The sequence below is a fragment of the Macrosteles quadrilineatus genome, unplaced genomic scaffold, assembly GCF_028750875.1.
Source record: "Macrosteles quadrilineatus isolate MER2022 unplaced genomic scaffold, UCM_ALF_1.0 Scaffold_1__1_contigs__length_201487025, whole genome shotgun sequence".
In the NCBI taxonomy this organism is placed as follows: domain Eukaryota; kingdom Metazoa; phylum Arthropoda; class Insecta; order Hemiptera; family Cicadellidae; genus Macrosteles; species Macrosteles quadrilineatus.
Window position 1 is genome coordinate 42,547,549 of NW_026542594.1, and position 12,660 is coordinate 42,560,208.

The 12,660-nt window shown below is 35.5% G+C and overlaps 1 protein-coding gene across 1 annotated transcript; it reads left to right on the forward strand.

Moving 5' to 3' along the window:
- Positions 1 to 4,947: 4,947 nt before the first annotated feature.
- LOC128996429 (uncharacterized) lies at positions 4,948 to 12,262 on the forward strand. Its single transcript, XM_054421758.1, has 4 exons — positions 4,948 to 5,334; positions 7,220 to 7,510; positions 8,339 to 9,874; positions 10,427 to 12,262. The coding sequence occupies exons 1-4, from the start codon at positions 4,948 to 4,950 to the stop codon at positions 12,260 to 12,262; spliced, it is 4,050 nt and encodes a 1,349-aa protein (XP_054277733.1).
- Positions 12,263 to 12,660: the final 398 nt, after the last annotated feature.

A 12,660-nucleotide genomic window follows, 5' to 3' on the forward strand; every position in this document is an offset into this window, starting at 1 on the left:
AACACTAACTGCTGCAATAGCCACAGTTTGGCTTCAGGTTCTAGAATCTGATTGGCCCATCAGTTTCCAAGCAACCTTTGTACAACACAACAATAGAGTAACAGGTGATGTATGTTCTCTTAGTCATTGTTGGTTTAACGATTTTGATCAAGACTGAAAATTGTTTAAGTAAAATATATTTAACTGACTTCATTTGATAGTTTTAGTTTTGGTTTTGAATTCAAATGTTAATTCAAATTATATTTAAAACCCCACCATTTTAGACAGTGTTAAAATACCGTACTTGTTAAGGTCCAGTTTGTTTAATTGTTTCCAGATAGTTAAAGGCATGTTAGTAAAATGCTCCCGCTGCAGCAAACCTGCAGACTATGTGAATTTCCATTTAAGTACCTGATTTGAATTTAACTTAAATCTATTTAAATAACATTAGGTTTTGAGTGCTGTACCTAGGTTTGCTGCTACAGAAAGGGTATTTAAGCGTTTTTTTTTAAGTAAAATATTAATAGATTAGAATCAAATAAATAAATTTGCCAAGCTCGATCATAATATATCCATAAACAAGCAAACTACTTATTAGTTTACTACTTATTCTCCATAAAAATAACATGGGCATTTTAAATTATCAATTTTTTGAGTTTTCTCCTTAACTATAACAAATACAGTAAATACTGTAACAAAAAACACTTCAATATATTAATTATTTAGTTTTCAAGCTCTTAAAAGTAGTTTTGAAAGAAATTAGAAGTTTTATGTTTTGAGGGTCAAATATGAGAAAACCCAATTTTCACCCCATAAAACCGTGTTCCTATGGTCCAATCATACTGGTTCGCGAACTCATTAAAATTTATCCTGACCTAAGCTTTCAAGCCAAATTTAATAAAAATTGGATTACTAATCGATTATCACGTTCACAGACACATCTATCTCTATATTTAGTTACGTAAGGCGATTCTTTGCGTCAAAACTCTGGACGACTGGGAAGTCGTAGAATGACGGGATGGGGCTTGAATTAAAGGTCTATGTCCCGTGACGGCAGGAAAAATAGTGTAATTCCCAAAGTTTTTACACAAAATTAGATAAAATGAAAAAATGTTCTCCATGAGAATTGTATTAGTAGCCATTTACATAAGATTTTTATTTACTTCAATACAGCTGATTGTGATTTATCATAAAGCCAGTACACAATATTAACATTTGGATTACTTATTCGCCAGTTAATTCTGCAATAACGTACTGTATACTACAGGGTAATTAAAAAACACGGCCAGCGGCCTTTGAAGTGCAACGTTGCAAGTAGGGTTGTAACAGTTGTTTTGTTTGGAAGCAGCTAATGGTATTTGTGTATATACAAAAGATTGGTTACTGGACTATGAAAATATTGACTCCGCTTTAAATCTATATATCTATATAAATAAATTAGAGTTTTGTCCGTACATTGCTCAGAATCATAAATTTTTAGGTTATTTTTACGTTTTATACATTAAAGAAGCCGAAACAAGTCTCATCTAAATTTCTGTCTGTCTGTCTGTCTGTCTGTAACACTCAAGATGGCATTTTACGCAATCTTCTCCAGGAAAACGAGAGTACCTATCAAGATCCAATTTAATGTATTCACTGGATTGGCGAGAGTGTCTTTAGCCATTAAAATATGGCCTCAATACTTTGTAAATAAAATTACGGACGTTCAAAAATGCAGTTTTGTGCGATTTTTGTCAAGTTTTCGTCCAATTTTTTATATCAAATAACGAACAGCTGTTCGGATCAAGATTATTTTTTCTAGCTGTCACTGATATGTTTACAAATGTTGTTTACAAATACCGCAACCATTTCCGATCACGTTTTGAAGGCAAACCCCATCCAAGTGAGATTAAAAACGTTTTTCTTACATAAAGGATTTAATTAATCGCAAGTGGAATAATATAGTGTAACCGTAAATGAAATTAAATAACTAGGCATCATCCAGGTTAGGAACCAGAGATTATTTGTGTATAAAATTGTTCTTGAGTTTTGATAACCAGAAAGAAGACCTTGAATCAGGGTTGTATACGGCTGAGAAACTAAAATTTATTAATGATCGTCACCAACAACTTAGAAACAAGGTTTCCACTCATTGACGGCACTTCAATGGCGGTTGTGTAAAGTGTAAAGTAAAAAATCACAACTGCAGTGGGTGATTGTAACAGAGGTTTACGGATGATGCTAAACTCGCTTTTCCAATGTGTCATTTTCTGTTCCAACCATTGACTATATATATAGTCAATAGTTCCTACCATCGATCTCTATTATTACAACATAATAGAGATCGATGGTTCCTACTCACCGTGTGATGCAATCGCTGGACCATACAGCCGATAGGCCCATAGCCCATCTCTTGGGTACGTACGCTTACCCAATTATTTATAACAACCTTTTCGACGACGATCCTTGATACCGGTACTTTTCCCTATAATACACGGCCTACCTAGGTACTTAAGAAATAAAATTACAAACATCCAAAAACCCAACGTTGTGTGATTTTTGTCACATTTCCTTCTAATGTTAATAGATATACCAATCATTGTTTAGGGAATACGTAATCTATTAAATATCAGAAAGTTGTTGTATAAGGTTGTTAAAAAAACAGTTTTAAAAACCGGTCACAAAGTAATAATGGAACCTGTATTTAACTATTTCAAACTATGTCCATATGTTTAGTTGTAAACAAAGTAAATTGAGTTTGATCCAATGACTACAGATGGCACCACTGTTCCGAATCTTTGGCCCCTAACTGTTCTTAAAGTGATGCCCGTTTCTTAATATTCTGAGACGTATTTGCACATCTACGTGAAAATACCTTTAATTTTACACCTCAAACATTAAAATCCATCCAGCCGTTATCGAGTTATGTCATTTAATGTAATAATTTAGTAATGTAAAGAATGTTCGCCAAAGAAAGAGCTACAACTTTTGTATTAGAAATATTTCTATATAATTAACTGTTTAGCCATAAAATGCAATATTTAAAAAGTAAATTTGAAAATTCGTAAAAAAACATTACTTGTGATTTAAAAAGTTTTAAATTATCTATTTTAAAAAACTATTTCATTATTTTTGTTTAAAATTGGAATTTTCTAAAGAGTTTTATACCATTAATATAACTCTTCCTTTACATTTATATTTGCTGTGACTTTTTAAATGGTACACTGCTGGTGCTTTCGTCTTAAGACTACCATAATAATCCCATACTGAGTTCATTATGGTACAAGGATGGGATTTGGTATGTATGTTTTGTTTACCTACTTGAATAACATAACAAAAGCCCTGGAAAAAACACATATGCATTGGCAATTACCTTAGTAAATGGATATTAAAATTTGCCAAAGGATTAAGACATTAAATACACATGTTGTTTTTGTGTTTTTGACAGGGCGTTTTTAAAAGAATGCCGGGATTTCAAACGGTCGTTGCTCGGGGACTATTCAAGATAATTAAATGGTTTGGACGTCAAATTGAAGGGAAAAGAATAAAGTTTTTTTTCTCATTATTTGATACAATTCGGAATGATTTAATACAATTTAGATTTTCATCAATCTTATGAGTGTAAAATTGGCAGTGTCTGTATGCTTAGGGCGATCTGCGGGTTTATCTGATGTCTTAACTCAATCTTTTTTGGCACAACTACTCTATCTTTTATAGGTAACATCACCAAGTGACCAATTTAGGTTTGTTAAACTGAATACTTCGTCGGGCAATCAATTTTTTTCGGGCTTCTGATGCAGAATTGTGGGATTTCTTCTGCTATGTCATCGCTTGTTTTTAGCCGACCAGGTGAATGTCTTTTCAAAACACTTCGGTGCCACGAAACTCATTAAACCAGCTTTAAGTTTCTATATCATTAAGTAGATTTAAATTTAGTTTAATTTAGTAATTAATATAAACTATGCAAACCACAGATTGCAATCTGTGTCTTCTGTTGTGCCATAAACCGTCGTACTGGCGTCAAGCGTATGAGTCACAATAGCGGCCCAGTGTCCTACTACCACACACCTGTTTTGCGCATGCAAAGGCCAAAGTTTCCTCCCTTGCTACAAGAGAAATAAAACTTAGTTATTTTAGCTTCAATTTGACGTATAAAACGTTTAGTTACCTTGAATAGTACCCAAACAATTACATTTAAAATCCCTGCATAAAAAAAAATAAAAAAAAACACCCTTTAAATGCTTTAAATCAGTGGAAATAGGTTAATATTGTATTAGTCTAGGCATATTAGGAAAGTTAGCGGAAAGTTGAAGTACAGTCCTAATCATCAATTTTTTTAATGTTTTTTGGGTCGCTGAACACGAATATGAGGTTTGCTGACAGATGTTATGCCCAGAACATTGTTTATTTTGTGAAAAACCTAAAAATTTGGGCAATTTTTTAGGTTTTTGGGGTAAATTTCGATAATTATCAATTGTTGAATAGTTTTTCCTGAAACCAGCCTGAAACTCAGTAAGAATATCTTCGTCATTGGCCCATTGAACTAACCTATTATTTATTAAACATGAAAATATTTTACCGATGCAATCAATAAAAGATAGGCCTCTATAATTTGTAACTAAATTTAAATCACCTTTTTTGTGTAAAGGAAAAACAATAGATCGCTTAAAAGATTCCGGAACTTCTTCTTTTGAATATATGTTATTATATAGAGCAAGCAATATTTGAAGAAAGGGCAATGGAACAATTTTGTAAAATTCATACGGAATTCCGTCCAGACCGGGCGTGTAATATGTTGACACATTGATTTGTGTTCTTTAATATGTTTAATTTATGCCTGCCTTCTTTATTTATTCTAATAGAACTAACACATGTTTTATTATTATATTATGATTGTAAATAATGTCCAATAAATATACACATCTTTTTTGTCAAAGTCTTGTCTGTATTTAATATTTTTTACATTTGGTGCCGAAACCCGACTTTATCATGTCAATAAGGAGATCAGAGACGGAAAGACACCCTCCAGACAGATATACTCCAGCAATTGGGAATAACAACGACAAAACTGTTAATCCAAAGCCAAGTAAAGACCAACCATCAGTATCTGCCAAATCTAGTACTTCTTCTAGTAGACGAAGATTAATGGAAGTGGAGTTGAAGAAGCTAGAAGAAATGCAGAAATTGGAAAGAGCCCATGAGGAAAGAGAAATGGAGCGACAACGACAAGTTGAAGAAATGGAGCGGCAACGACGAATGGAAGCTAGAGAACTAGAGCGACAGAAGCAACTGCTGACGGCGAGAGCTGAGCTTGAGTCTGCTTCAGTGTGTGGCAGTCAACAGTCAAGCCGCCCTAGTAATCGATCTGAAACCAAGGTAGGACCCCTAACAGCACCAGATATCCATTGAATATTCAAAGTGGTTGAAATATGTCTAAAGATATCTAAATGTAATTAAATATATTTTTAAAATATCTTATCTAAGAAATCTATAAAATATCTTTTAAGATATTTAATAGATATTAAAAGTTTCACAGTAGATATTTATATAATGTTTAGATGCAATATCCTACAAATATTGTACATATATTCTGTACTAGATATCTACGAACAGATATCCTGTAAATATCAATCCTACATTGACGATTGGATATTGATTATAAAGACGATAAATGCTGATAAGTGCATTATTGTTTCATCTAGAATATTTAATATTACAGTTAGCCTTATTAAAACACAGGATCTAAAATCATCCAACAAATCAACAAACACTAATGAAACCAAAACTTAATTGTAGTTGTTATGTGGTTATTTTGGTAGATTAATTATATTATGTTGTCTCCGTTACACTAATCCGTGCTACGCGTTAAAAAATCAAATAATTTTAATCAGCCCAAAGTGGACAAAAAATTGCATTAGCGATGTTTACGAGAATGACTACACTTTTCCAAAGGGAGTGTTTCATTAAAGTCAAACTATTTCAGTCAGACAGAAGGAAAGAAATGTGCATTACACCACGTAATATATAATAACACAAGTCTTGCACGACCCAAAAGTTGTGAGAAACAAAAAAAAACTGTTAAGCCATTCCGTAAAAACATTATACAATTGACTTTGAATGTATGATTAAACACCTTTTTATAATCATAATGCACCTGCTTATAATAATAATAATGCAAATATTTTCTTTTTAATTAAAATTCTTCAACTTATTTGAGGAAATTATATGGGTTGATCAATTTAAGGGTAAATATTAATTAATCATATATAACCGGGTCGCCGGAAGACTGCCCCCCGGAAAACTACCCCCCCAAGCACGTTCCTACGTCATATTGACGTCAGAGACCGGGGGGGCAGTTTTCCAGTCACGGACACTTAAATTTAGTTGTCAAACAGTTCTAATCTAACCTAACCTAACCAACCAAACTTGCTGTAACATTTCGAAAATCAAAAATTGTTTTATATTCACCACATGCATTTTCTATTATCCAACGGAATTACTCGAATTAAAATTAAAATTACATAGCATGATTTGTCTAGGGGGGGGTAGTATTCCAGTCGCGGACACGGCTTCCATATTGGTTAGTTAGCAGATTTTTGTGGCGTCACGTTTCACCTGGGGGGGTAGTTTTCCGGGGGATAGTACTCCGCATCCCCATATAACCATTATAATAACATTACTAATGGTAATTAATTAATCTATATTCAGATATCAGTATTCTCTTCAACTCCCAGAAAAACAATTAATTTAACAACTTGATGCCTAAACAGAATCATAGTATCAAAAATATTTAAGTATTGCGACCATTGCAGCTGTTGGCTACTCTTTAACCGCTTGAAAACTGGTAATATCAACAATCACAGGTAGCTCAGAGGTAAGGTAAGAGGTTCATAAGATGAAGGTATCAGGTTCAAAACCTGTCCGGATATAAAAAATTTTGTCTAGTTTTTTCTTCAAAAAATTGTTTTTATGAACTATTTAATGAAAATATTAAACTGATAAATGTGCTTTTCAGTATAATCTTTATTATTTTGTGTTTTTATGTATTTATTATATATATTTTTTGTGATCTGTCAGCAGATATCCTTATAATATTCAGTTTTAGAAGTTCTTAAGATATTGTAAATCTAATATCTGTTGAAAGTAGAAATTAGTGACATTTAAACTTCTTCACAATATCTAACAAATATAAATATCTGGATATTGATCATCTATAGATATCTTAAATATCCAAGTTAAATGTTTATAAGATATACTATAGATAACTCTGTGCTGTCTGGGACTTAGCATAAATCTTGATGATGAGGAAGAACCGCAAAGCAAGGTTGAAAGGTGGTTGAATGAAAAAGAACCGACAGTTCTTAAGTCCTCATCAGCCATCATGACCTCAGCCGTGCAAAAGCTTGCGGATACCTTCCAAAAAGCTATACAGCCTGTTTCATTTCGTCAAAAACTTCCAAGCTTCAGTGGCAAGCCTGATGAATGGCCGATATTTTTTTCGGAGTATGAAAAAACTGCCTATCTTTTTAGTGAGGATGACAACCTCATAAGAGTAAGGAATTGCCTAGAGGGAGAAGCATTTAGAATGGTTAAGCCTCTTTTTGTCTCAAGTCAAAATCTTAAGTCAATTATCAAGACCTTACAGATGCGTTTTGGTAGACCAGAACTCATTTTGGAGTCAATGTTAAAAAAGACTTGTAGGCTACCTTCAGTCAAGGAAGACGACACTACAAGTCTTGTTGAGTTTTCGACAAATATTTTGAATTTTACTGCTACAGCAGAGTCATTACATCTAGAATATTATGTATTAAACCCTTACTTACTAAATGAATGTCTCAACAAACTTCCCTATAGTTTAAAATACAGGTGGGCTGAGCATGTAAGTAATAATGCTCTAAGCAGTCCCGACTTGAAGGAGTTTTCCACTTGGTTGGAAAAACAATGCTCAATCCTGAGTATTTACTTTCGTCCTACAGAAGAGAAACTCTGGCAGAAGAAAACTGACATAAAGCCGGTTTATACCAGTTCTACCGAAGACAAACAGTTTAACTGTATGTTTTGTCTCAACAGCCACGAAAGTGAACGATGTGGAGTTTTCAGGAAGGCAGATGTATCGCAGAGATGGAAAATGATTGTCGAAAAGAAACTATGTTTCTTCTGCTTTCGACATCACCAGCTCCAAAAATGTAAAGTAAAAAAGGTTTGTGGGATAAATGGGTGTAAGTTGTTTCACCATCGTCTTCTCCATACTGACAAAGTTGAGAGGTTTCCCAAACAGGACAGCGAACCGCAAAATAAAGAAATTATTAGCAGTCATGTTGTTAATAACCGTGTTCTACTAAGAGTATGTCCAGTGACATTATATGGCCCAAGTTGTCAGATTGACACTTACGCACTCTTAGATGACGGGTCAACAGTATCTTTGTTGGATTCAGCTACAGCCGATAAATTAGGCGTCAACGGTAGTTTTGAACCCCTCACGACATGCTGGTCCAATGCAACCCAACATTTCGACCCAACATCCATGACTGGGAAAGTTAAAATTAAAGGGCTATATGAGGACGAAGTATTTACATTAAACAATGTACGAACCCAGTCACCATTGGACTTACCAAAACAAATGGTGGATACTGTCAAACTAAAAAAGAAGTGGTCTCACTTACGGTCAATTGGTCAACCTTTGCCGTCAGGAAATTTGAAACCTACAATACTTATAGGTCAAGACAACTGTGACCTTATTCTAGCAAGGAAAATTATTGAAGGTCCTCCCAACTCTCCAGTCTTGTCTTGGAGTCGTTTAGGCTGGACATTGCACGGTAAATGTCATGAACACATTGGGCGAGTAGATAGTCAATTCACTCTAACGTCTTTTGAAAGTGAAAAACTTCATGATATTATCAAAGATTCTTTTGAAATCGAAAATTATGGCGTGTCCCTAGTAGAAGATGACAATGTGAAATCAGTTGAAGACGAAACAGCCCTCAAGATTTTAGAAGATACGACCAAAAAAGTAGGGGATAGGTATGAATCCGGCCTACTATGGAAGTCAGAAGACTTTAAATATCCACCGAGCTATGAAAATGCGCTGAAAAGGCTTAAGGGTATTGAAAGGAAGATGGCAAGAGACGAAAACTTTCATAACAAATACAAAGCCAAGATCACTGACTATGAAGAAAAAGGTTACATCAGAAAACTACGTGATGACGAAGCTACTGTTATAAATGACCGGACGTATTATCTGCCTCATTTTGGGGCAATAAATCCAAACAAACCTGACAAACTGAGGTTAGTATTTGACGCAGCTGCTAAAGCGAATGGTGTGTCATTCAATGATGGTTTGCTTAGTGGTCCTGACCTTTTGAACCCTCTGCCAGCAGTACTTCTCAAATTCAGATTAAGAAAATTTGCGATCGCAGGTGACATACAAGAAATGTTTCATCAAGTACGTATCAGAAAAGAAGATGTCGATTCGCAAAGGTTTCTATGGAGAGAAGATCCGAACAACGAACCAGATACCTATATCATGGAAGCAATGATATTTGGATCAACGTGTTCCCCGAGTACTGCCTTGTATGTAGTAAACAGCAACGCCAAGAGGTTTCTACAAATTTACCCAGAAGCAAGTAAAGCGATCCTCTGCAGTGAATACATGGACGATCTACTAGACTCTACTGATACAGAAGAAGAAGCTAGAATTAGAATACAACAGATAACAGAAATTCACAAGTCCGGAGGTTTTAAAATCTGTAACTGGTTGTCAAATTCAAAAGAAATTTTACTTGAAATACCGGAAGATTTGAAGACAAACTCTACAAAACAGCTGCAACCTGAAAGTCGTCTACCTACAGAACGTATCCTCGGAATGTGGTGGGATGCTGAAACTGACCACTTTTCATTTCACCGGAACGCCGAAAAGGTACAGTTAGTTGAAACAAGGTATCCGACCAAGCGTGAAGTTTTAAGAGGAGCTATGTCCATTTTCGATCCATTGGGATTAGTTGTACCTACTACTATAAAAGGGAGAATGCTTGTTCAGGACATTTGGCGAACAAACATAACGTGGGACGAAGTTCTTTCGATAGAACTTAGTAAAAAATGGCAAGACTGGCTACAAGAAGTAAAATGTCTGCAGAGCTTCACCATACCTCGATGCTATTTTAACGTCAAAACAATTTAAGAAGTTGAACTCCATACGTTTGTTGATGCTAGTGAAGAGGCCTATGCAGCAGTTTCATATCTACGCCATGGATGTGCCAGAGGTACTTACAAGACCATGCTTGTTATGGCACGTGCCAAAGTAGCACCACTCAAACAAACAACCATTCCCCGACTAGAACTCCAAGCAGCTGTTCTTGGATGCAGAATAGCTTGTAGCATCATAAAAGACATTGACTTATGACTATTTCAATGTCAATGTTCAATGTTTTTTTTATTTTTTTTTTATATTGACTTAACTATTTCTCGTCAGATATTTTGGTCAGATTCTGTAACAGTTTTGCACTGGCTGAAATCCGACCCTAGACAATTCAAACAGTATGTTTCCAATAGAATTGGAGAAATTCAAGATTTGTCTAAACCTGAAGAATGGAGATGGGTTCCACCAAAACAGAATCCGGCAGATGTTGCAACTAGAAGTAACAAAAAGTTTACATCAGCCATGCATTCTGAATGGATTCACGGACCCTCATTTCTAATGCGAGAATCTAGTGACTGGCCAATACAACCGGCCACACTACAAGTCAAGGATAACGAAGAAACAAAGAAGAAATTCGTCGGAGTTGTAAACAGTAATGAAAACCCTCCTCTTTTGACAGTTGAAAACTTTTCTTCTTGGGAAAAAGTGACACGTGTATTAGCATGGGTACACAGATTTGTTAGCATGCTAAGGTCCCATACTACCACCACCACCAAAAAGAAACTGAAAACGGTCAACGTAGATTTTGGAAATATACCAGAACTTCAACCAGAGGAAATTCAAAAAGCTGAAAAGGACTTGATATCAATGTCTCAAAAGGCAAGCTTCAATGAAGAAAAAAATTTACTGCTGAAGAACAAACCGCTACCAAAGTCCAGTAGAATATTCTCTTTAAATCCCTTCATTGATCAGTCTCTAATAAGAATGTCGAGTAGAATACATAGTTCACCAGAAATAAGCGAAGAACAAAAGCATCCTATCATTTTAGACGGCAAAAGTCATACAGCTAAACTAATCGTAAAAATGTTTCACGAGAAATGTTTCCATCAGGGCATCGAGACTGTTATCAATATGACTAGACAACAGTTCTGGATCTTAAACGTACGATCAGTCGCCAAGAAAGTCCAAAGGAGCTGCATGAGGTGTAGCATAGACAATGCCCAACCTTATCCTCCTCAGATGGCTGCACTACCACAGTTAAGGACCTCAAAAGTGCAACATCCATTCTTCTACACTGGAGTGGATTATTTCGGACCTATCGAAGTTACTGTTGGCCGCAGACATGAGAAAAGATATGGTGTCCTATTTACCTGTTTATCGACTCGAGCAATTCATATCGAAACGGCTCATTCTCTTAACACAGAGAGTTGTATAATGGCGATTCAACGATTCATCAGCCGAAGACCAGTTCCCTCAGAATTATATTCCGACAATGGCACAAACTTTGTAGCTGCAGATAGGGAACTTAGAAACGCTGTAAAGTCACTCAAACATGAAAAGATCCAAAAAGACGTGGTGAACTACAGGATAAAGTGGAATTTCATTTGCCCGCGAGCACCACATATGGGAGGCTGCTGGGAAAGACTTGTTAGGTCTGTAAAGACCGCATTAAGGAGTGTTATGCGCTGCCAGTACCCAAAAGACGAAGAGCTTCAGACATTCATGGTTCGCGTTGAATTTATAATAAATTCTCGCCCACTCACACATGTTTCTCTGGATCCCAATGACCCCGAACCAATCACACCAAACCATTTTCTAAGAGAAGCTTACAAAATCAACCTAAACAAAGACCAACTATGTAAACGACAATTAGCTCGTGTTAAATCACTCCTAGACGGCTTCTGGAAGAGATGGGTGCACGAGTACCTTCCATGCCTTTCAAGACGGTGCAAATGGCACAAGAAATTGGACCCACCAAAGATTGACGATCTTGCAATAATAATTGAGGAAAACTGCCCAAGAAATACATGGCCCCTTGGCCGAATCTCGGCTGTCTACCCAGGTCACGATGGCCAAGAACGAATAGTAGACATCACAACATCAAAAGGAACTTATCGCCGGCCTCTGACTAAAGTTGCAGTCCTTACCGTTGGAGGGGAAAAGATGTAATATGTTGACACATTGATTTGTGTTCTTTAATATGTTTAATTTATGCCTGCCTTCTTTATTTATTCTAATAGAACTAACACATGTTTTATTATTATATTATGATTGTAAATAATGTCCAATAAATATACACATCTTTTTTGTCAAAGTCTTGTCTGTCTTTAATATTTTTTACAGGGCGCTTTCCCCGTTTTTACTTTATTTAGGACTTCCAGCAATTCATACATCTCAAAATCCCGATCTAATCTATTGTCTAAAATTAAAGGTTCAGCATAATATATCTCTGCAGCTAAAAGCGGGGGGTTTAACAGAGTTTTAAAATAGTTATGCCATTCTACTGGAGATATATTTCCCACCCGCTTATCTGATTTGATTTTAAAACTGTTTATCGCATTCCAACA